Consider the following 21,855-nt stretch of genomic DNA (forward strand, 5'->3'; position numbering starts at 1 on the left):
CAGATATACAAGCTCACAGCGCAGCACCGAGTGCCACGCTGCAAGTTTGTAGATCTGCAATTTTTGAAACATTGTGAAAATTTGAATTTTGACCTGATTCTATAAGTGTCTTTTGAATCCTTCTAAGGTTTTTTGAAAAGCCTATGTTTCTATATGTCAGCAATCTGGCGAGCCATCGTCAAAGAAAAGGTCCTTTTCACTTAAGTGGAGCTCAGTTAGTCTGTTCTTGAGAGACTACTGTGTCAGTGGTTCTCAAACGTTTTCATGTGAAGGACCCCCAAAATGATATTTATTTGGCCACGGACCCCCATCTCAAAATATTTAGTTCCAGGGACCCCCCGGAAGCAAAATTTGAGTTACAAATGTTCGCTTTGAAAATACATATATTCAAAGATTTGCACACATTTTCACGACTTTTTTCAAAAATAGCAGATCTACAAGCTCGCAGCGCGGCACTCGGTGCCGCGCTGTGAGCTTGTATATCTGCTATTTTTCAATAGTTAAAGCATTCTAATAATTCTAAGCCTAAATGGGTTTTAATTCAAGAGTCACGACGAGGAATTCCCAAATGCTCAGAAGAGAGCAGGGTAGGCATAAATTCATTTTCCTTGGCCGGCTCCCGTAATGACTTCCGTCTCGAATGTCCTTTAATGGATAATGTCGAGACAAAACTCTGCCAGAATGTGACATGAAAGGTTAAGGCAATGAGGGGAAATACCATCGTGCTACAGATACAGCACGGGAAAATAGATACAGTTACACATACAGATAGATGAGACAATGGGGATTAGGGAAGAATTTGGCTTTCTACGTAAACTTAGCACAGAAAGATAGGAAAATTGACTTGCCCATTATATCTCCCCTTTAATAATAATAATAACGTGTTTTATATCATTTTTATTGTTGTTTCGTCACCTTTACAACAAGGTACAGCTTGTATGCATCGGGCATTTGTGGAATAAGCAATACAGCCAAATGTTTGGGTAGCGCCGACAGAGATTTTGCCAAAATGGCTTGCAATATACTGTTCTGCTGGCATTCACTCTCGTTTTGGGCTTCCCTGACACTGAGCTTAAAATTAACAAAGAGTAAAAATGGCCAATATGTGCTGTTTTTTCTTTTCTTTATTACTGTGGGAGAGTGCAATTATTCAATGAACAACAAAGGTGAAGAACAGTATTGCAGGCCTCCCATGCCATTTTGACCATTTTTGGAGGGGAGCTAGCCACACGTTTGGCTGTGTTGCTCATTCCACGAATGCCAGATCCTTACAGTCTGTACCTCCTTGTAAAGGTGACGAATCAACGTTAAAAATGATATAAAACGCAATACAAATTCATGTTACTAAAGGGGAGATATAAGGGACCAAGTTTCCTTTCTTTTTGTGCTGAGTTCTCTAGAAATCCCAGTTGTGCGTCCCCAGGGGTCTATAACTGGTTCACTCTTTTTTTTCCACAGAAAATGTCTTTATCGGCCTAGTCGGAATGTGGGGTGAAAACTTTCACGGAAATCGCATAGTGTGTTCATGATTTGAGGCATTTTGTTCAAAACGGAGCACTTCTGCAAACTTTGGAAGTCAATCTCAGCCAATCAGGATGGAATATGACAAATAACTCACTGACGAGCAGATGTTCTACTGATGTGGAAAAGGCGATCCTTTTGGCAGGGCAACGGGGACCAACAGTAACAGCAATTCATGAGAAACTAACAGATAAACTAAGTACAAGGTTCACTACATTTGGTTCCTAAGAAAAAGAAGGACGTCACACACACACACACACACGCATTGTTGTTTCTGTTTTGTTGTGTTTTTGTTTGTTTGTTTTGTGTGTTTTTTCAGTTTTGTTTATGTTATTATATGTTTTTCTGTTTTTGTTTGCTTATATTCTTTCTAAAATTAAGTTTATTTACACGTTTAAAAGGGTAAGCATAATAAGCTCAGGCTTCAGCTTATACCCTTTTGGTCTGATTTGCTTTGTTTTTTTCTCCCTATGAAAGGGAAACAATGAAATGTATTGTTTTTAATCTATCACAAAAGACCAAATAAACTACTACTACTACTACACGCACGCACGCACGCACGCACGCACGAACGCACCCACCCACTCCGTTCTTTATCTGGATAACCACAGAGAACATCTCTGACATATCCAGCTTGCTAACATTCTCTCAAAACAAGTTGCCACAAGTGAGTCATGCTACGCTGGTCGATGCTTTCCAATGAACATCCTGCCCATAAATACAACCTGGCACATTGTCCCAGATCTGCACTTAGAAAGACACACACCAAGCATGCACTCAGCTGGTAAGACACCCATGTGCCAAATGGTTGGGGCACGTGATGGGTGCAATGCCCAGATCAGCGAGTCCCCTGGTTTGATTCCCGGTTTGACCGGGGCTATTTTCTGAATGTCATTCCTCTACTCTCTCTCTCTCTTCCTACTATCGCAGTCAATTAAAGACTTAAAATGCCACCACTAAATAATAATGTAGTATGGTAGTTAGGGGCATTCCGGGGGTTCCCCAGCTAAATGTTAGATAGTTAGGAAGGAACCAAATGGACCCATATGGGTCTGTAACTGTACAAAAGGAACCAAATGGACCCATTCCATTTGTACTAGAGCTTAGAAATTCAGCCCGAGCCCGACGGGACCCGACGTGTCGGCGCGGCGCAGGCTGGGCCGGGCTCAAATTTCCACGTATATGACGGGCTATGGGTCGGGTCGGGCTTTTATAATCCGGTAGGCAAGCGCAGCGCAGTATCATGATGTCTCTGTGACTGTGTAAACTGCGCGCTCATAACTCTATCGCTGCACCGCTGCGCAACTTGACAGTTGAGCGTGAGTGTGTGTGTGACTGTACTGTGTGCTGCTGTCACTGTGGCGTGTGCATGCATGCGCTGCCAGCGCTGGTCGAGCAGAGCAGAGCGGAGGACATCGTTGAAACAGTCCACAGTTTTTGTATCCTAACAATCATAATCATAATAGACGTTGTGTGAACGTTGTATAGCTATGATAGCCTGTACGCCTGCTGCCTGATTTAGCGGCGGTCGTCAGCTGTGTTTTCCAGCAAGGCTTTTTGATTGATTGATTGATTGAAGAATTAGGCTCCGATGTTTATTTGTTCCATAATTAGCACGGTACTTGCTACAATGTCTTTTATATATAAAGACAGTTGGAAAAGGACTTTGTTCTTAACAAATCACCAAATGAGGAAAAAAGGCTGCTGCAGCAATTAAGCTTGTTTATAATGTCGGGCTGCGGGCTGCGTCGGTCTCCAATTGTCAATTATATATCGGGCTTTGGGCCGAGCTCGGGCTGCCGTTCTGTGGGGTGGGTTGGGCCGGGCTCCCTTTTTTTAGGCCCGATCTAAGCTCTAGTTTGTACACTCTTAATATGATTTTATAATATAAATTGGGGAGCCATCGATATATAAATGCCATTAAATGGGGGTTAGTAGCCTAAGGCATTTCAAACTGTGAGTCTTTGAAATTCAAATGGTTGAGAATCATGAGATGGGAGTCCTCATGGATAAGAGGCATTACATGTTGTGTAACACGGTTATATTGTGAAAATAGCAGATCTACATGCTCACAACGCCTCACGCTGCGAGGCGTTGTGAGCATAAGCGCGAGGCGTTGTGAGCATGTAGATCGGAATTTGGGCCGTTTTTTTTTTACACAGGTTTCTACGGTTTCTTGGGCTGGATATGGCAGCCTGGAACGGTTGTTCAAGTGCAGCTAAACTTGGCATGTTAGTAAACGTGCCACAGTTAACAATAATGCATTGCACCTGTGCAGCTGACCTGCGGAACCTGGGAATATACCATTTTGTCAAGATGGGGAGAAGTGTGGAGAATAGTTAAAGTGACCATTTTGTGACAATTTTGCATTTGTAGTTATTTTACTGTAATTTAACAACATAATAACCAGCGCAGATAGACAAAGAGACATTCATGGATTTATATTTAAAAGTAACTTTGTGTCGCGACACGTTGTGAGCTTGGAGGTCGGCTATTTTCAGTACTTGTTGTTACCACACTAAACTAAGCATAATCAAGTCAATACTGGAGATGCGGCGTAACGGCATGGATTTCTACACAGAGAGGGCAATTCTTTCAACATAAGACGCTGCATTCAAGTTCAGGAGAGTTTAGACAAGGCAATTCTCTTCAATGCTGCCTTCAGGGTATGGCATGGAAAGAGGACATTTGCATTTCTTTCACCATAGTGGAAACTGCATTCATGGTCTGGAGAGGGCACTTTTTACAGACGAGTAAAAGGGCAGGGGCTCAAGCCCCCTTTGATGTCTATGTGTGCACGTGCCTGTGTGACAGGTCTAGTTGACAGTGACTAGGGCTGTCACGATATGACATTTTACATGACGATTAATTGTCACTCAAATAATTGGCGATTAACGATTTAATTGTGTTTTTGTCGTTGATAATTACATTTCTGTTTGGCTTTTAGGCTTTGAAGTTGCACATGGTAGATATGACACATAACCTAAATATACAAATACATTACTGACATATTTTACAACTTTATACCGTATTTTCCGGACTATAAGGCGCACTTAAAAGCCTTTAATTTTCTCAAAAAACTACAATGCGCCTTATAGTCCAGTGCGCCTTATATATGGATCATTCATTGACATTGACATTCCCTTTAGCACAGCTCCATCTGTTGGATGCATAACGCAACGGTAACGTCTATTATGTGCGCCTTATAGTCAGGTGCGCCTTATATATGAAAACAGTTTGAAAATAGACCATTCATTGACAGTGCGCCTTATAGTCAGGTGCGCCTTATAGTCCAGAAAATACTGTACTTAAAAAATAACATTGATAGTGGAAATAGCCGATCTACAAGCTCACAACGCGTCGCGATGCGACGCGTTGTGAGCTTGTAGATCTGCTATTTCCACTATTTCTGACATTTTTCAACATTCACGATTATGACGATTATGACAAAATAATTGCGATAATGTCAAATAATCACGATTAGACGATTATGTAATAATTGTGACAGCCCTATTGACAGTGACTGATCTAATGCTCCAGTGGGACAGACAGGAGGAATACAAGGCGTCAGCGTGGAAGGTGTACCTGTGACTTCATCTCATACAGAGCAGCGTTGTCTGGAGTCAGCTGAATGGCCTCGTCCCACTTCTTAATGGCCTCCCGGTGTCTATGGAGGACACGCACGCACGCACACACACACACACACACACACGCACACGCACACACGCACATGCACACACACACACACACAATGTATTGCGCTAATCCATATTTGGGCAATCATAGGACCAACGGCCACTTTCAAGATTTGTCAAAAATCTTCAAACACTTTCAAGATTGTTTTTTTTTTTTTTTTTTTTTATCCACAAGTTTCCGCGGGAGTTTACTGGAGACTATCAGGACCAAACTTCCGGGTTTAACAGCAGACATACAAGCTCACGTCGCGTCGCAGATGCAACCCGTTGTGAGCTTGTAAATCGGCGGCGGAAGATCGATGCAAACGTTTGCGCAATGCACTATGGGGCGTAGGAAACTCGTGGATAGCATATGTACGAGCTCGCACTGCGGCACGAAGTGGCACACTGTGAGCTTGTGTATCTGCTATTTCTAAAATGGATATCTATATAAAATATCTGCACAAAACTAAAATGACATTTTCCCAGTTTTAATGGGATAATCTCAACAAAGTTAATAGATAGTTGCAGATAGGGATGGGAAGATACGCAATATTATCGTTTATCGCGATAATCGTATCGTGGAGATTTGATTTATCGTGATATCGTCCTCCGTCATGCACTGGGATCAAAATTCACCTTTTATTTGCAGAGCTGCATATCTGTTACCATTTAAACCCTCTATAATTGGTGAAAGGTACTTATAATATACGTACTTGATAAAGTCTTTTTCCACTCTCTATCAAATGTATTTGCCAAAAAAAATAGCCGATCTACAAGCTCACAACGCAACGTGACGCGTTGTGAGCTTGTAGATCTGCTATTTTTTTGGCAAATGTTCCGCCACCAGGATAATGGATTTTGATTATCGCGATAATATCATAAATCACGATTTCTTTGGTCACAATAATCGTGATATGAAATCTTCATATCGCCCCATCCCTAGTTGCAGCTATATTAGTGGAATCTATATTAGTGGATGTATGACATTGGTCAAGTGGGGGCTGAGGTTATGCTGGGGCACTGTCCTACTGAGCACTTTAGTGATGCGATTATGGGAACACTCATCTGACTCATCCTACCTGGAAACTCCTCCGGTCAATATTGACTGAAGACGGACTACCGTACCTAGACTCTGAAGAAGGTCTCCAATGTTTGCCAAGTCCCTGTTTATGAAAACGGATATCCTGATTCAGTGTCAAACTAGGGCTGTCGTGGTCGATTTTAGTAGACAAATGACTGCGATTAACCCATTTAGGCCTAGGAATTATTGACTGCTTTAACTATTGAAAAATAGCAGATATACAAGCTCACAGCGCGGCACCGAGTGCCGCGCTGCGAGCTTGTAGATCTGCTATTTTTGAAAAAGTCGTGAAAATGTGTGCAAATCTTTGAATATATGCATTTTCAAAGCGAACGTCTGTAACTCAAATTTTGCTTCTGGGTGGTCCCTGGAACTAGATATTTTGAGATGCGGGTCCGTGGCCAAATAAATATCATTTTGGGGGTCCTTCACATGAAAAGGTTTGAGAACCACTGACATAGTAGTCTCTCAAGAACAGACTAACTGAGCTCCAGTTAAGTGAAAAGGACCTTTTCTTTGACGATGGCCGGCCAGATTGCTGACATAGAAACATAGGTTTTTTCCAAAAATCTTAGAAGGATTCAAAAGACACTTATAGAATCGGGTCAAAATTCTAATTTTCACAATTTTTCAAAAATAGCAGATCTACAAGCTCGCAGCGCGGCACTCGGTGCCGCGCTGTGAGCTTGTATATCTGCTATTTTTAGTTAATAGTTAAAGCATAAAATATTGCGTCATAATGTGTTCAGGCCTAAATGGGTTAATGGTTTGATCGTGTACCTGTTGAGAAGTGACCTTGTGTAAGCCCTATATATGTTTCCTTTCTCATCTGCACTTATTTCTGTCTTTTAATAATTGAGTACCTGAGATGAATAACATTTTTTTTTAATATAGATATTTTTTTGATTTACCAGACTGTAAGCCACAAACTAGTCATTTCTAATCTGTTAAATTCTTAATGCACTCCCCCCTCATTTTGTTCAATTGTCTGTTTTAATGTTATCTGCTCCCTTTGTCTGCTGAATATTGCTTGTACGGACGTATACAGTTGGGGGGGGGGTCCCCAGTTAAAATATGATTATTTTGGGGGTCACAGCTTGAAAAGGTTGAGAACCACTGCTGACACAATGTGACATAGCTCTGTTTACACAATGCTGTACCCCCTCCAACTGTATAGACCTTCCCCATTTTCAATCGTTTTTATTATATTTTGACACTTGGTTTGTCAATGTAAACGTATGTTTTCTCATGCCAATGAAGCTCCATTGAATCGAAGATTAAATTGTATTTTCAGACAGTTAACCACTTAAACCTTCACTAGTTGGAAAACCTTTTTCCGAGCTTTGCTCCCTATGTAATAAATAAATACAATAAAAAAAAAAGGTTCCTATCACACAAATATTTGGTAGCGCCCCCTGCAGCATCTCTGAGGACCCCTTAGGGGTTCTGGACCCCCTGTTGAAGACCCCCGCCTTAGACCCACATATCCAAGAGGAATGAGTCATGGTAAAAATCAGTTGACACTGAAGCAATCATGAAATACTATTTCACGAACAAAAATCCTGCACTCTGCTCTTGCTCTGCTTGCTCTGCTCATTTCGGTCCCTCCAGACCTTCATCAAGAGTGTAAGACATTTTGAAATGAAAACGAGCAGCTGAGCAAGGGCAGAGTGCTGGATTTTTGTTCATGAAATAGTATTTCATGATTGCTTCAGTGTTCACTGTCCCAACGCGCCTGCATCCGAATCCAGTGGATGTGCGAATACTCCCTTTACATACAAATCAGTTGACGAACATGAGGAGGTCATGAGGCATAGCTTCGATTAGGCCACATCAGGAGCATCTAAACCAGGCCTGGAATTTCGTCATTTTAGGGGCAAGGCCACTTGGCCTTTGTCCATTGTTTGAGGGCACAACGGCCAAATGCCAGGGCAGGAAGGCCATCAAATAAAGCAAGATTTTAGAATTTAGTCCATTGAAAGAATGAATTGATTTTAAATGTAATGTAGTCTATATCTGCTGTGACATAAATTATGGTATTTACAATCTAATCCATGCTCAGCCATGCTCCAATCAAAGATGCTGGATTGTTTTAAAGATGGAGACTCAACAAAAGACACTACATGAAAAGAAAGAGACAGCGGTATCTACTGTCTACATATTGACAAGACAGAGACAGAGGAGAAAGTAGTCTGGGATCACTTCACTTTACGGGGTTTGATCCGGTCGGGAGCGGAAACCACTTTACGTCATGTTGTAGTCCTAGACGGACTACACTTTGGCCGGAACTATCAACCGGATTCAGTTTTAACCCCAAATATTCCCCTGCACCCAAGGACATAGTTTTAGGGCCTAGTTTTGGTATGTGCATCTTTTAGTCCAACTCGTAGCGACTGGCAAGACTACACTAGGCTTCTCAAGCATTTTAATAGTGATTGGGGAAACAAACGAGGGGAACTAAATCAAAGCGACGCCACTTCGAGTGGTTTCTGCGCTTTAGGCGGAAACCAAACGGTCTGTTGTGAACGAACACCAGGCTTTCTCCCCAGAAAGACTGGTAGGCGAGGTTAGGAGAAAGTAGTACAGTCAGCTGGGCTGGGGCATTAAGGCCACTGTGGCCTCAGGTCATGCCATTGGATTGGTTTGAGGGGCACAAGGCCACACTGAGGGCAACGACGGCCATGGCCTTCATGGCCTCCCTGAAATTCCTGTCCTGATCTAAACCAGTCGTTATTTTTGTTATTATTATATATTTGGTTAATTGGAAGACACAAATAAGGGGATTTAAACTCGCGACCCACTGGGAAACAGTGATCGAACCCAGTGGTCCTCAACCTTTTCAGGCCGCGACCCCCCAAAATAGTCATATTTGAACTGGGGACCCCCCACCCTGCACAGGCACTTGGAATCGTAGGGAGTTGGCATTACATTTAGTTTGACTCGATCGATTCCATTGTGAAAACAGCAGATCCACATGCTCACAACGCCTCACAACACGAGGCGTCGTGAACATGTCGATTTTGCGACATGATTTGAGCATGTCGATTTCACGATTTCTGCCTCAAATATTTGACAATTTGCTCAATGCTTGACAAGAGGAACTAGAAAAGGTCTTTAAAGTCCTTAATTTGTCACTTTAGAAATGTGCAGATAGCCTGTATACACTTATACTGTATGTTGGTCTGTTTATTGTTGAGTGAGAAAGCATTAACCCATTCAGAACGGGTACACTATATTGTGTATCATTATTTTATGCTTTAACTATTGAAAAATAGCAGATATACAAGCTCACAGCGCGGCACCGAGTGCCGCGCTGCGAGCTTGTAGATCTGCTATTTTTGAAAAATCTTGAAAATCAGAATTTTGACCTGATTCTATTAGTGTCTTTTGAATCCTTCTAAGAATTTTTGAAAAACCTATGTTTTCTGTGTCAGCAATCTGGCCAGCCTTTGTCAAAGAAAAGGTCCTTTTCACTTAACTGGAGCTCAGTTAGTCTGTTCTTGAGAGACTACTATGTCAGTGGTTCTCAAACCTTTTCATGTGAAGGACCCCCCCAAAATGACATGCATTTGGCCACGGACCCCCCATCTCAAATTGTTTAGTTCCAGGGACCACCCAGAAGCAAAATTTGAGTTACAAACGTTCGCTTTGAAAATACATATATTCAAAGATTTGCACACATTCTCACGACTTTTTCAAAAATAGCAGATCTACAAGCTCACAGCGCGGCACAGAGTGCCGCGCTGTGAGCTTGTATATCTGCTATCTTTCACAGGTTAAAGCATTCAATAATCCTAGGCCTAAATGGGTTAAGCTAAACATCTGGGGACCCCCCCCAAAAATCATTTGGGGTCCCGACCCACAGGTTGAGAACCACTGATCCAACCTGCGGTAGCGGCAAAATGTCACAGGGGTCAACGTGGTCAGAGGAGAGGAAAGGGCTTAATGTCCAGACATGGTTTCAAATCCCTCAGCAGCCGCTGTGCGCCAGAAAGACATCATTTCCGCAGCAGAATCCACTTAGTCCTCACAAACACAATTACAGCCAGTTAACGCATCGAGACGGAGAACACATTATTACTTTAACCATCGTTTCATGCTTTAACTATTGAAAAATAGCAGATATACAAGCTCGCACCGCGGCACCGAGTGCCGCGCTGCGAGCATGTAGATCTGCTATTTTTTTTAAAGTCGTGAAAATGTGTGCAAATCTTTGAATATATAAAGCAACCATTTGTAACTAAAATTTCGCTTCTGGTGGGGTCCCTGGAACTAAATATTTTGAGATGGGGGTCCGTGGACAGATTCATATCATTTTGGGGTCCTTCACATGAAAACCACTGACATAGTAGTCTCTCGAGAACAGACTAACTGAGCGCCATTTAAGTGAAAAGGACCTTTTCTTTGACGATGGCTATAGCCAGATTGCTGACATAGAAACATAGGTTTTTCAAAAGACACTTAGGCCGGCTTTACACTGCAGTCAAATCCAGCCCAAATCCGATTTGATGTCAAATCTGATCTTTTGGCCAGAGTTTTCACACAGCATTTGCAAGTGACACAGATCTGATCTGTGCGTTCAGACAGCATTAGCCCAAAGCTGCCCTGCAGCGACATGTATGCTTTGGTTACCGTGGTAACGACGTAGGCGTCATGACGTTACGTCACTACGTCGACGCTGGTTGATTACGTTCGGGAAATGCGACATAATAGACCATAGTAAACACACGTTAATATTGTTTTTCTCTCTTCTTTTCTTTACTCTTTTGTTTCGTTCTTCTCTCTCGTTTTCACTGTTTAGCTCACGTGTTTTCTCTATTCTCTTTTGTTTTTCTCATGTGCACAGTGCACTGTAATCAAATAGTAAATACTCGCGCTCTGTAATGATGTAATTTACAGCCGCGCTCAGGTCGCGCTGCTCGCGTAGCAAGTGACGCTTGGCCAGTTTGATGTGACTTGAATGTGACTTGCATATAACTCTATGGGGTGGATGTGGTTGCTGCTTTCAGACTGAGTCAGATGTCCTCAGATCCGATATGGATCGGATTTGAAACTACCTCTGGATGTGGTTTTTCAAAATCGGATTTCATGTGACCTGAATGTGACATGTTTGGATTTAGACTATTTTAAAAAAAATCGGATTCCACTTTTGAAGTGACTCAGATCTGATTCAGGCTAGATTTCAGTGGCAGTGTAAAGCCGGCCTTATAGAATCAGGTCAAAATTCAAATTTTCACGATTTTTTCTAAAATGGCAGCTTGTAGATGATATGCTATTTGTCAGTAGTTAAAGCATAAAATAATAATACACAACAATGTGTAGCAGTTCTGAATGGGTTAACTATTGAAAAATAACAGATATACAGTACAAGCTCGCATCTGCTATTTTTGAAAAATCATGAAAATGTGTGTCTTTGAATGTTTTGACCCGATTCTATAAATGTGGCCCAAATCCTTCTTCTAAACCCGTGTTTCTCAACCTTGTTCTTGTCAAGGACCCCCAACGTTACTTGTATTTGGCATCAGACCCCCCATCTCCGAAACATGTTGTTCCAGGGACCCCCAGTAGCAAAGATATGTGTTATGTGTTTTCTTTGAAAATACTATTCAAAGGTGTGCACACATTTTCAAAGCTTTTCAAAAAATAGCAGATCTACAAGCTCACAGCTCACACTGTGAGCTTGCATATCTGCTATTTTTCCAATCTTAATGGGTCTTAATTGGTTAATGTGGACTCTGTGTCCAGTGTGTCCACAAGACGAGGGCCTTCACAAACTGTTTGGGATTTTAGGTCAAAAATAATAATACAATACAAAAGATCAATTGTAACGGGATAAATATCGAAGAACAGGCTAATATAATATTTCCTTATTTTATTTAACGGCACTTGTCAGCTAATCTTAATTACCAAATGTATAATCACATCATTGCTATTACTGTATTATCTTTTCTGAAATATCCATCTAGCTCCTGTGATAGTGGAAAAATACAGTGGCTTACAAACTGTGCAGTCTGTGCTCTGTACAACAGCGACCTCTTTTGGCCATTTTTGATGGTGAAAAAGCAAGCTTCTTGATCAATCAAATCACAACTGGGGTTCCCTAGACCTAGAGCTTCCTAAATTGGCATTGGCAGACACATGCAGGGTTTCCACACATTTTCAACGATCAATTTCTAAAAAGATTCCGGAAGTAATTTCCGGAATTAATTTAGATTTAGATTTATCTACCCGTATACACTTGACTGGGGCACCCAGAGCTCTATAGTAAGTACTACGAATCCATCTATGAAATCTATTAAACTTTTTTATACAGTACATAGTAGGGTATTCACCAAATATTCGAATATCAGTCACTATTCGACGTTGTTCACCAAAGTCAAATATTCGCCTTTTTTTTCTCTCTTTAAAAAATATATAGTTTATAAAGCTTGGCTAGATAGGAAGTCATAAGAATGAGTTGTCAATGCCCCTGGTGGATGAATTTGTTAATGCTCTATACCAGGGGTTCTCAGACCTTTTTAGACCCCCAAAATAAACACATTTGAACTGGGGACCCCCACCCTGACAAGCACTTGGAATTGCAGGTATTACATTTAATGTGACTCGGTTCCAAAGATAAATATTGTGAAAATAGCAGCACTATTCGAATACTTTGAGGTTGAATAATTCAAATACTAAAAATCACTATTCGTGAATGCCCTAGTACATAGTGGGGGTCCCTGCTTCATCTCTCTCTCTCTCAGCTAAGGGGTCCTTGGCCTAACAATTGTTGAAGACCCCCTGCCTTGGAACAGGTTTTCTCTAAGTGGGTGCCGTGGCAACCTAAGGTACTGTGATGGAAGTCCAGGGGTGCCGCAGAATACTTTCATAATCCCTAAAACTAATTCACGCAGAGACCCATGGGGTCTGGAGTCACATGGATAGGGTCTCACTAGGGCTGGGTGCAATAACCGCAATACCGCGGTTGTGTAATGCAGGGGTTTTCAAAGCGGGTGACGGAGCACCCAGGGGTGCCGTGACGGCAGTCCATGGGTGCTGCGAGATGATTTGATAATATTTGGAATTTATTTGGGCAATTGAAAACATATTTGGCATCATTTTAAACTTGAAGTACAAAGTTATTTTCAGTCAGTTCTAACCAAAATGGCTATTATCTCAACGTCTTCCTCACAACATAATCACTAAAATATCGTCACTGTCGGGCAGAAACCTCGCATCTCCAAGTTTCAAATGTGTACGTCTTTTGGTAAAGCAAAGCCCTGCTTCATCATACAAGACCGTCGCACAAAACTAGTGAAAACAGACGATCTACAAGCAGTCAAGCACACAACGCCTCGCATCGAGGCGTTGTGTGCTTGTAGATCGGCTGTTTTCACTAGTTTAGTACATATTTTAGATGATAAATACAAAACGAACGGTTTCCACCCGACAACGACTATATGCTATAAATACAAGGTGCTGGGAGTGAAAATTATAATGTAGGGGTGCCTCGGATTAAAAAAATATTCATGGGGTGCCCTGAGACAAAACAGCTTGTGAACCACTGGTGTAATGCATACCATGGATTCAAGTTCATAACCGCAATTATAATTTGTAATCATTTTTATCTAAATGTATTAAAATTGATTTGAAATTTGAGTTGCCATGTACTTTGGTGCATTATTTTTCAATCTACACCTAATCTCCAAAAACAACAGATCTACAAGCTTGTAGATCTGTTATATTTTGGTGACTGTTCCCCCCAGAAAAGGGATGCTGGGTTCAAGTGGTTAAGTATAAAGTTCATTTCAATATGTCCTATAATGGAAAACATATATGGTCTAAGATATCAAGGGGAAAGATTTACATGTTTATGTACCGTAATATGGCATAGATGTAAGGTGTTATAATTCAGGTGTGTCCGAATACGTTTTATTTTTTAAACCAGCTCCCAGAGTGAATAAATCTGAAGATGCTACCCTCGCGTCTCAAATGAATATGCATGTGTCCTGTGTGGACACACCGGACACACACACACACACACACACACACACACACACACACACACACACACACACACACACACACACACACACACACACACACACACACACACACACACACACACACACACACACTAGGGGTGTAACGATATAGTAATTGAATCGAAAAATCGATTTTAAATTTGCAATGATCTACTATATCGTTTCCAAAAGCAAAATATCGTACCGTTTTGGCTTTGTATCGTATCGTATCGTTTTAAAATGCAGTAATCAGTATCGAATCATTTTGCAATGCAAATAATTGATTGTATGGAAACTATGTATGCATGCCTTGTAATTGGCAATTTTAAGAGGGAAAATTAAAAAAAGATGGGTCTAATTACTTTTCCATTCCATATAGCTACTTTTGGTCTATCGATAAATGTGTGTAATCTCTGTGTTCATGTCAAGGTGGGTTTGTCCATATGTGTTGAAATATAATGTCCATGTATTTGCTAGATAATCACAGCGTTTACTTCCATATTAATAGATTTTTTACATGTTTTACACAGATTTAATTTCTTTGCTAGTAAATAGTTACTATATCGATTTTAAATCATTGAATCGAATCTTATCGCCATGAATGAAACAATATCGTCCATGTATCGTATCGTTTACCATGTATCGTGATGCGTATCGTATCGCTGTTAACCCATTTAGGCCTACGATTATTGACTGCTTTAACTATTGAAAAATAGCAGATATACCATCTCACAGCGCGGCACCGAGTGCCGCGCTGCGAGCTTGTAGATCTGCTATTTTTGAAAAATCATGTTTTTTTGCAAGTCTTTGAATATATCTACTTAAAAGCGAACATTTGTAACTCAAATATTTGCTTCTGGGTGGTCCCTGGAACAACATATTTTGAGATGGGGGTTCGTGGCCAAATACCTGTAATTTTGGGGGTCCTTGACATGAAAAGGTTTGAGAACAGCATGATTTAGAGGAAGGATTTAGAAGTCGGGTCAAAGATCGGGTCAAAGATATTCAAAGACTTAGCCTCAGTCTCACCTGCTCTGCTGGGCCAGGGCGGCCCCCTCCTCCTTCAGTCTCGTGCTCTTGGCCGTGCAGTCTTCTAGCAGCGTCTCCCGACGTCGCTTTGTGGCGTGGAGCCAGTCCGCCTCTTCGTCGTCGTACTCGAGGTCGTCGGCGACGACGGCGACGGCTTTCTTCTTACTCGTCGCGGTCTTCTCCGCCTCGGACTCAAACTGCAGCACTGTGGATTTGGACACCTTCTCGCCCACTTTCCTCTTCCAACCGAATGAAGCCATCTCTGAAGAGAGATCACAGTAGGGGTTAGGGCATTCACCAAATATTTGAATATTCGAATATCAAAGTCACTATTCGACGTTGTTACCCGAAGTCAAATATTCGCTTATTTTTATTTTTTTATTGTTTTCTCTTTAAAAAATATATAGCCTAGTTTATAAAGCTTGGCTAGATAGTAAGTCATAAGAAGGAGTTGTCAATGCCCCTGGTGGATGAATTTGTTAATGCTCTATACCAGAGGTTCTCAAACCTTTTTAGACCGTGACCCCCAAAATAAACATATTTGAACTGGGGACCCCCACCCTGACAAGCACTTGGAATTGTAGGTATTACATTTAATGTGACTCGGTTCCGCAGATAAATATTGTGAAAATAGCAGATCTACATGCTCACAACGCCTCGCAACGTGAGTGTATATATATATATATATATATATATATATATATAAATATCAGTATTTTTTTGAGCGGTGGTAAACCGCTCCATAGAGTGGCTGTGCGTGTGTCTGTAGCCTTTTTCCTCAGCGTTCTGCCATAGCAAAACATGTAGTATAGCCTGTACATCCTAGACTCAAATCCTAGTCTGAACTGAAGACGTTATGCAAGCACGACCACCGCTCACTTCACATTGGGTGTGATTTTCTTTTTTGGTATATTTCAGTAATTTGTCATAACTGCAATTTGTGACTGTGTTCATCGATTGATTAATTGAATACTTTATTAGCAGTTCCCATAGAAAAGCACAGTACAGCACAAGGATTTTTAAACCCAAGAAAGCACAATGGCTTGCTTGTTTACATTTGGAGTCCTTTTGTTTAGTGTGAAAAACACAATTCAAATCGTGCAAGCGCAATTATTTGTGTGACAATTAATCGTCAAATTGTAATCATGAGTCATGACATCCCATATTATTGAACAGCAAGGCACAAGTTAGGCTGCAACTACCTTATTTACAACGTGCTAGCATGGTACAGTAGCATTATTAGCATGAACATCAGGTCTGTTCAGCCTGAATCACTGTCAGTAGGTTGTATTTGATATAAAACCACTAGCTACATATTGGTAGGTTAAAGACAGTGTCATTGTTTCATTGTAAATGTGTCAAAACGTAGCATTTAAGACAAACCTTAACCTACACACCAGAGATGTGCTGTTGTTGTTGACATCTGACGTTGTCGATTCTTCTTCTTCTTCGGCTTAATCGTTTCATCGGCAAACGACCATTACTGCCACCCACTGGCTTGGAGTAGTGTGAACAATGGTTCTCATCCTGTAGGGACCATCATAGGGACCACCAGGGGGGTCCCCAAAATTATTTGGGAACCCCCAGATGATTAACTTAATGTGCAACATTGTTTTCTCACTTTCTAATACCTCTAAAATGGCAAATTAAACATTGGCCAAATTGTCAAATATTAGAGGCAGATATTGTGAAAATAGATCTACATGCTCACAACGCCTCATGTTGCGAGGCGTTGTGAGCATGTAGATCGGCTATTTTCACAATACCTTCTTATATTGTATATATATATATATATCTTAAAATATGATTATTTTGGGGGTCGCGGCTAGAAAAGGTTGAGAACCACATATAGACCAGTGGTTCTCAAACTTTTTCATGTCAAGGACCCCCAAATTGACACTTATATTAGCCCACGGACCTCCCATTTGAAAAGATATGCAAGGACCCCCATAAGGAGAAGTGATTCTCAGCCATTATAATGTCAAGGACCCCCGTTTGACATGCATTTAAGGCTACGGAGCCTCATTTAATGGTATTTCCATCTCTGGGACCCCAATTTATATTGTAAAATCAATCTCTGAGAGTGCATAAATGTACACTCTCATAAGTTACAGGCCCATAAGGGTCCATTTGGTTCCTAACTATCATTTAGCTGGGGACCCCCTGCAACACCCTCAAGGACCCCTAGGGGTCCCCGGACCCCACCGGTATAGACTCGAGATCACTGGTTCCCACACACTGGGTCGGGACCCATTTGTGGGTCGAGGACACATTTTTATGGGTCCCTTATTTCAGGGCAGGGCCGGTTCTAGGCATAAGCAACATTAAGCGGTCGCTTAGGGCCACAACCACTAAGCGGGCCACATCACAGGGAGAAGATTGCAACGCATTTTGAGCTTGTAGATCAGCTATTTTTCACTATATGCATGGTGGCCCTCTGGAGTGAGTGTGAAATAGTGGCCCTCTCATCATGTGGCCAAAGACCTTCACTTAATGCGGCCCGCAGGTTAATATCGGAATACTGATATATTTTTGATTTCAGCTTGTTACAATTCCACATATAAATGTATTTGAAATTAAATAATAGGCCTAATGTTACTTTTCAGGATTCCAGTAAAAAAATGGCTAAAAAGAATTAATTCCAATAAAAAAAAAAAAGTAAAAATAGCAGATTGTAGATCAGCTATTTTTGACTATGCATTGTGTCCCTCTGGAGTGAGTGTGAAATATAGTGCCCCTCTCATCATCAAAGTTGCCCACTCCTGCCCTATCAAAAAAAAAACTACTTTTTATTTTAATATGCAATAAAATTAAGATCTCACAAGAGACACAACAGAATAATTTGATATGCCACATGAAAGCAAATTGCATTATGCAATCCACCTGTGGCCCACAGGTGGATTGCAACCAACAACTTCACTCTAGGAATTTGAGGTCCTTTTGCTCCACTATTTCAAAGCAAATGTTGTGTCACCGTTGTGTGGTTACATTCTGACTGTTACGTTATTTCCGTATCTAGAAATGTTATTGTCATGTATTTCTGTTAAGGAGAGTAATTCAGAAAAAGTAAAAGGGCATGGGATTTAAAATCCAGTCAGTATTTACATGTTTATTTTATTTCAAATAAAGTAAGAGTTTTGTTAATTCACTTCACTATCTCTGTGTGTATGTGCATTAGGGCATTAACGACTTTTTTGCAAGTCGACTCGACTCAGTAAAAAGTTGAGTTGAAGTCTACTTTATCGTTTGATCACGTCATCACATCACACACAACCCCCCCAATTACTTTGGGGGTCCCCAGATGATTAACTTAATGTGCAACATTGTTTTCTCACTCAACTGTAAACAAACCAACATACATTTTAAGTGTACTATAGAGGGTATCTTCACATTTCTAAAGTGCCAATTTAAGGCCTTTTTTAATACCTCTAAAATGACAAATTAAACATTGTCCAAATTGTCAAATATATAGAGGCAGAAATTGTGAAAATTTGAGAGGTGTTGTGAGCATGTAGATGTGCTATTTTCAAAACTGGTGGGAGTCGACTTGTGTAATGAAGTTGACTGAGTCGACTTGTCGACTTTTCCGTTAATGCCCAAATGTGCATCATTGCCCTGCTAACTGTATAATCCAGCAACATGGTTTTGGCAGTGTTGCCATGTCTCAATAATTAGGGCTTTGTTTTCATACACCTGGTTGCTTGCTTCTCCAGCAGAATCTGGCAACAACGCTGGGTGTGCGTGTAGTACAGTGTTTCTCACAGGGGCGTCAATTGGGTATGGCAGGGGTATGCAGCTGCCATACCCTGGGTCCAGGGGGGGGAAATAAAAGTTACTTTTAAATACAAATCCATGAATGTCTCTTAGTCTATCTGTGATGGTTATTATGTTGTTAAATTACAGTAAAATAACTACAAATGAAAATTTTCACAAAATGGTCACTTTAACAAGGTATTAGAATTGTATTCTCAATTGAGCAGTGATGGCTGAGTGGTTAGTGTCCACACCTAGGACTCCGGAGACCCCAGAGGTCACAGGTACGATTCCCTGCTCCAGCCATCACTGCTCCCCCCCTCGCGCTCCTTGTGGGCTGCACTGGGTTCAGCTGGGTTAAGCTGAAAAAAAGCAGCTGGGTTGGGCTGCGATACCCGAATTTCCCCCGCGGGAGGAGTAGGTTGACGAGATGGTATATTCCCAGGTCAGCTGCAGAGGTGCAATGCATTATTGTTAATTGTGGCACGTTTACTAACATGCCAAGTTTAGCTGCACTTGAACAACCGTTCCAGGCTGCCATATCCAGCCCAAGAAACAGGAAAAATTAAAATGTACTTAAAATGTAATAAATGTATCATGCCTGTTGCTAAGGTATGGCAACATGACTGGTGTCTTGCACGCGCGCCTTCCGTCATGTTGCCATACCTTAGCTTTTTCTGAACCGACGCCACTGGTTTCTCAAGTTAACCATTGTGCCTGGGGACCTTTGGTGTGCCCCTGAGAAGGCTCAAGTGTGCCCCTTGAAACTGCTTGAAAGCCACCCCCTCCACTGAAAGAACAATGGCTTTCACCCAGTTAAAAAGCATTGGGTCTAAAATCATTGAAATGTGTGCAATTTAGCTGTTTATTAGGCAGTTGTGTATATAAATGATTTCAACACTGTCCATTGGAATTTACATCGGTCATTCTGCTAACAGGGTCCCTTTACACACCAAACAAAAATAGAACAATGTTTATCAGAAGCAGTTGAGACTGATACGATGACACTTCCTATAAACCAGTCGTTCTCAACCTTTTCAGGCCGCAACCCCCACATTTTTTAACTGGGGAACCCCCCCCCCCCCCCCCCACCACCACCACCACCCTGACAAGCACCAAGAGTTGAGGCATTACATTTTGTATAACATGTTTCTAGAGGCGTCGTGAGCATGTAGATCAGCAATTTTCACAATTCCTGCCTCTGATATTTGACAATTTCTGATATTTGACAATTTGGCCAATGATTAATTTGTCATTTTAGAGTTATTCAATTAAATTTCACTTACATTGTCACTTTAGAAATGTGCAGACACCCTCCATACCCTTAAACTTTGTTGGTTTTCAAACCATGTTGCACATTAAGTTAATCACCTGGGGGTCCCGACCCAGAGGTTGAGAACCACTGCCATGAATAGCCCGCTTTAAGGACCAGCCACTCATAATACCAGAGGTTGTTCAAACATCATGGTTTCACACATACAAAAAAACAAAAACAAAAGAAGCTTTAACCACTTAAACCCTATATGGTTGACAGGAGTCACCAGGACTTTGGTGTGCCCCTTGAAACTGCTTGAAAGCCAGTATTGTATTTATCATTTAAAAAATGATTTAAACTAGTGAAAACAGCCGATCTACAAGCACACAACGCCTCGCGGTGCGAGGCGTTGTGTGCTTGTAGATCTGCTGTTTTCACTACTGTTGTGCGACGGCCTTGTATGATGAAGAAGGGCTTTACTTTGCAAAGAAACGTACACATTTGAAACTTGGGAGATACAAGGTTTCTTCCCGACAGTGACGATATTTACACCCCCGTATTATGTCGGTGTGCCCATGGATTCTTGGGACATGAAAAGTGTGCCCATGCAGAAAAAAAGGTTGAGAAACACTGCTCTATACTAGTCTTTTCTGTTTTTGGTTATCGTGGGAAAAGCTTCCGCTTCAAATAAGACGATCCACAAGCGATTTTCTGTGAAGGCTTTTACCACAAAACGGGTGCCGGGGTTGAAGTGGTTTGAAATCCTGCTAATATTTTAAAAACCACAGAGTGTATCTTTACCATGATCAATATAGTAGTTCAAAGACTATACATTAAAACAAATATTGATCCTTAATCTTATGGATCAATATTGGCCAGTTTTCAGTCCTAAACATACAGACAGGACAAGCTGTAAAAAGCTACTCATGGTCACAATTTCTGTCTCCCCTTGCATTCCAAATAATTCCTGTCAATTACAGTATACATGTGTCGGTCACTTTAGCACCATTGCAATGCCAATGCTACCATTTATCTTGTGAATTTGACTTAAATGTAATGCATTAGAACAGTCTTAAGACAAAAGCACTGAATGCTAAAAGCTACAAATAGTGGGGACAGAAATGCTGTTCAGTCGCAAATACTTCTGTAAGAAATGTGTCCATACAACTTTATTTCCAGTTTTATGTACGCTCGCGTCAAATACTTGCATGCGTGCATCCAACTACATCGTACAAATCTGAGTTAATTCAACTGAAGGGTGTCCATGGAGTCGAATTAACAGATTTGTACTGAGATGAGAGGGTTCTCACTAGGGCATTCACCAAATATTGGAGTATTTGAATATCAAAGTCACTATTCAACGTTGTTCACAGAAGTCGAATATTCGCTTATTTTAATTGTTGTATTGGTTTCTCTTTAAAACATATATATTTTATAAAGCTTGGCTAGATAGGAAGTCATAAGAATGAGTTGTCAATGCCCCTGGTGGATGAATTTGTTAATGCTCTATACCAGGGGTTCTCAAACCTTTTTAGG

General features: G+C 41.1%; 1 protein-coding gene across 1 annotated transcript in view; it reads right to left on the reverse strand.

Moving 5' to 3' along the window:
* ttc33 (tetratricopeptide repeat domain 33) overlaps positions 1-16,746 on the reverse strand; it is a gene marked incomplete at its 3' end in the record, with an annotated part of 31,829 nt that extends 15,083 nt beyond the window's left edge. Inside the window, exons 1-3 of the mRNA XM_080743750.1 lie at positions 16,695-16,746; positions 15,312-15,573; positions 5,107-5,188 (exon numbers count right to left, since the gene is read on the reverse strand). Of these exons, the coding sequence (XP_080599876.1) occupies positions 5,107-5,188; positions 15,312-15,571 (342 nt within the window). The 5' untranslated portion in view covers positions 15,572-15,573; positions 16,695-16,746. The remainder of the gene's footprint in view (positions 1-5,106; positions 5,189-15,311; positions 15,574-16,694) is intronic.
* Positions 16,747-21,855: the final 5,109 nt, after the last annotated feature.

This window comes from Nannobrachium achirus (assembly GCF_963921795.1).
Source record: "Nannobrachium achirus genome assembly, chromosome: 15".
Classification (NCBI taxonomy): domain Eukaryota; kingdom Metazoa; phylum Chordata; class Actinopteri; order Myctophiformes; family Myctophidae; genus Nannobrachium; species Nannobrachium achirus.